General features: G+C 47.7%; 1 protein-coding gene across 1 annotated transcript; it reads right to left on the bottom strand.

Moving 5' to 3' along the window:
• Positions 1–353: 353 nt before the first annotated feature.
• LOC135078744 (uncharacterized) lies at positions 354–2,208 on the bottom strand. Its single transcript, XM_063973302.1, has 3 exons — positions 2,205–2,208; positions 897–1,122; positions 354–573 (listed from the first exon to the last, which is right to left on the bottom strand). The coding sequence occupies exons 1-3, from the start codon at positions 2,206–2,208 to the stop codon at positions 354–356; spliced, it is 450 nt and encodes a 149-aa protein (XP_063829372.1).
• Between the last annotated feature and the right edge of the window lie 942 nt (positions 2,209–3,150).

The raw sequence follows: 3,150 nt of genomic DNA, 5'->3' as shown, positions 1-3,150 counted from the left end.
CGTGTTCACATTAACCACCAGGCGTTCGCGCGAGTGTGATGTACTATCGTTTCTAGCGACAAGTTCAAACCGGTTGAACTTACCTGACGTCGCGAGTGAAACGCGCGCGCCGCCGCTAGTTTCTTCATCTTCACGCGTTGAAATTACCGCGAGCGCTCCGCGCGCACCAGTCGCTAGCTCGCCCGCTGGTTAGACCGCACCTGCGTTTCGTACGTGAACACTTGGAATCACTACATATGTTTGAAATTTCGTCACCGCGCCCGCGAGGCAACGTGAACAAGTACTAAGCAGCGCGTCAAACGCGCGATAAACGCGTCGCCTGTATGCCAGCGGATGGCAGTATAAAAGGCGGCCTATGTGGCGTCGGCGGCGTGCAGCTTCTCGCTGCGCACGAAGTCGATCTGTGTGTAGGTGCGCGGCGGCCGCGGCTGCGGCGCGCGGCGCGGCTGCAGGTCGAGCGCGGCGTAGTGCAGCGGCGCGGGCGCGGGCGCGGTGGGCGTGGGCGGGAAACGTTGCGAGCTCGTGTTCACATTAACCACCAGGCGTTCGCGCGAATGTGACGTACTATCGTTTCTAGCGACGAGTTCAAACCGGTTGAACTTACCTGACGTCGCGAGTGAAACGCGCGCGCCGCCGCTAGTTTCTTCATCTTCACGCGTTGAAATTACCGCGAGCGCTCCGCGCGCACCAGTCGCTAGCTCGCCCGCTGGTTAGACCGCACCTGCGTTTGGTACGTGAACACTTGGAATCACTACATATGTTTGAAATTTCGTCACCGCGCCCGCGAGGCAACGTGAACAAGTACTAAGCAGCGCGTCAAACGCGCGATAAACGCGTCGCCTGTATGCCAGCGGATGGCAGTATAAAAGGCGGCCTATGTGGCGTCGGCGGCGTGCAGCTTCTCGCTGCGCACGAAGTCGATCTGCGTGTATGTGCGCGGCGGTCGCGGCTGCGGCGCACGTCGCGGTTGGAGGTCGAGCGCGGCGTAGTGCAGCGGCGCGGGCGCGGGCGCGGTGGGCGTGGGCGGCGGCGTGGCGGGGGGCGTGGCCACGCTGAAGCGAGCCGGCGCCGCGCCGCCCACGCCGGCTACCACTACAGTCGCTGTGCTGTTCGCGTCCGCCGCTGGAATGCAACAGGGTTCGTTGTGACCTCCGACACAAAATATAACAGAAGGTAAACTCCATACAAAGCAACTATTACCACAGAATAATAATAAGTACTACGTACAGAAGTTTTACTTCGCGAAGGTATTTAAAAAAATGTATGCTCAATGTCATTAACAATATGGTGTAATTTAGCCTGTCTCAAGAGTCAAGCACCATTTTGTTGACAAACGTCAGTGATCGGCACTGCGCCGAAGCTATAGGGCTGACTTCGGTAAAATGATGTGACGTGAGGTGCCAAACTGCGGAAAATGGCGGAGGAAATACATGATTTAGCATGAAGTATCATGAATAATATTAACTACTTATTTACCTCTCAGTGTCTTGAGGCAACTTAAAAAAGTACATTCTGTGTTTTTATTATTATTTAGGCAGTTAAATACTGCACAGTATTTAGTACACCAGTTTCTTCCATCATACACAAGAATACGCGTGCGTGAGTCAATATTCGCTCGTATATGAGGCCTTGTCGAATCGTATCCTGTAGGTGGGCCATCGTGCGTGTTTTGTTTTCGATGTAAACTCGCGAAGATGAACAGGCCTGCTATTACTATAATAACGTACTAAACATAACTACATAATTATACGTGGATATCTGTTATTATCTTTCTTCCATAGTATTAAGAGTTACATTTTTCTATCATAACGAAATAAACGCAACACATGACAAGACAACCCTAGCGCGACGACCGAGCGCAGGTATGCAAAGCGAGGTACATACATGAGTTTACCTTCTGTTATATTTTGTGCCTCCGATGCGATTATAGATCGGTTTATCCACGAAGACGCGCCCCACCAATTTTTGGTCGAGGAAAGCGCGGGGTGCAGGGGGAGCGTCTTTATTGTAGTGTGCGTGTGCACTCATGGACGATTTAACGTGTACCGACAACACTCAGAGATTAGCGGAAGAATGGTGGGGCGCGTCTTCGTGGATGAAACGATCTATACGTAGATTTCCCGGGAGACAATCTAGTTCGTCTTGGATCAGAAGCCAAAAGTATACAGGGTGTTAGGTAAATGGGTATATGAGCCGACACTAGCCCATATTAACATGGGCATATAAATGGTATGGTGAAGTCAGAAAATTGATATTGTACGCGATGGTACAAGATATGTGTTGTAGTTGTCTTGATAGAAGGAAACTCTTGATTATTTATTTAAGATAATTACAATATAAATCTTAACAATTGTGTGCACACTAATTAATAGGTTGAGAACTTGTGTAGAATTGATCGGCGAATGCTTAAAGTTAATAAAATTAAATATTGCAGCGTTTGCATGACCTACATAATTACTCGTGACTTATTGTACTTTGTACAGATATTTTCATTTTAATTATTTTAATTTTCATACAAATCGGATTTTGTAAAATTTATTTTGACCTATCTATCTATCATTATTTTTGTTTTTTTTTTATTTTTTTATTTTTGTTTAAATGTTGATAGTTACCTTGATTTTGTTTGTAATTAGTTGTACACTCATTATGTTTAAATAATTTAAATTGAAATGTTTCTCAGGAAGTGAATTATTGTTAATTCTTATGAGAAATAAAGTTCTTAAACCGTTATCATACCTCTGCAGAGCGGCGGCAGCGTGGGCGCCAGCCGCACGTACTGCGGCGAGGCGGCGGGGCTGCGGCGCTCGCGGGCCTCCTCCGAGATCTCGCGAACCGTCGTCAGCGGGTGCGGCTCGTCTGCACAACATTCACCATGAGCATTGAAAGGGGTCGAGTGGAACACTGACAGGGAAAGATGGGGAGACATAATAAGGCAACTCCTGACAACCACGACCGAATGTAATACATACTGTGAACAATTCACTGGAACATTTCAAACTCTAGCGCTTATGCGAAATAGTTAACCGTAAGACAATGCGATATAATTTCCCGTTTATTATCAACCTGATACCACTGAAATTCCGTGAGTAGACTATTTTGTTAGCGGGTTAGTTCAAATTAGAAAAAACTTTGTTGGTCGCACGACAACTT

Source organism: Ostrinia nubilalis, chromosome 15, assembly GCF_963855985.1.
Source record: "Ostrinia nubilalis chromosome 15, ilOstNubi1.1, whole genome shotgun sequence".
NCBI lineage: Eukaryota > Metazoa > Arthropoda > Insecta > Lepidoptera > Crambidae > Ostrinia > Ostrinia nubilalis.
The sequence above is the reverse complement of the archived record's forward strand: the minus strand, read 5'-3'. Positions and strand labels throughout refer to the sequence as shown.

Coding starts and splice junctions, on each gene's coding strand:
- LOC135078744 (XM_063973302.1), bottom strand. Junction 574..896: donor TTCGTGCGCAGCGAGAAGCT/GCACGCCGCCGA, acceptor ACTCGTCGCTAG/AAACGATAGTACGTCACATT.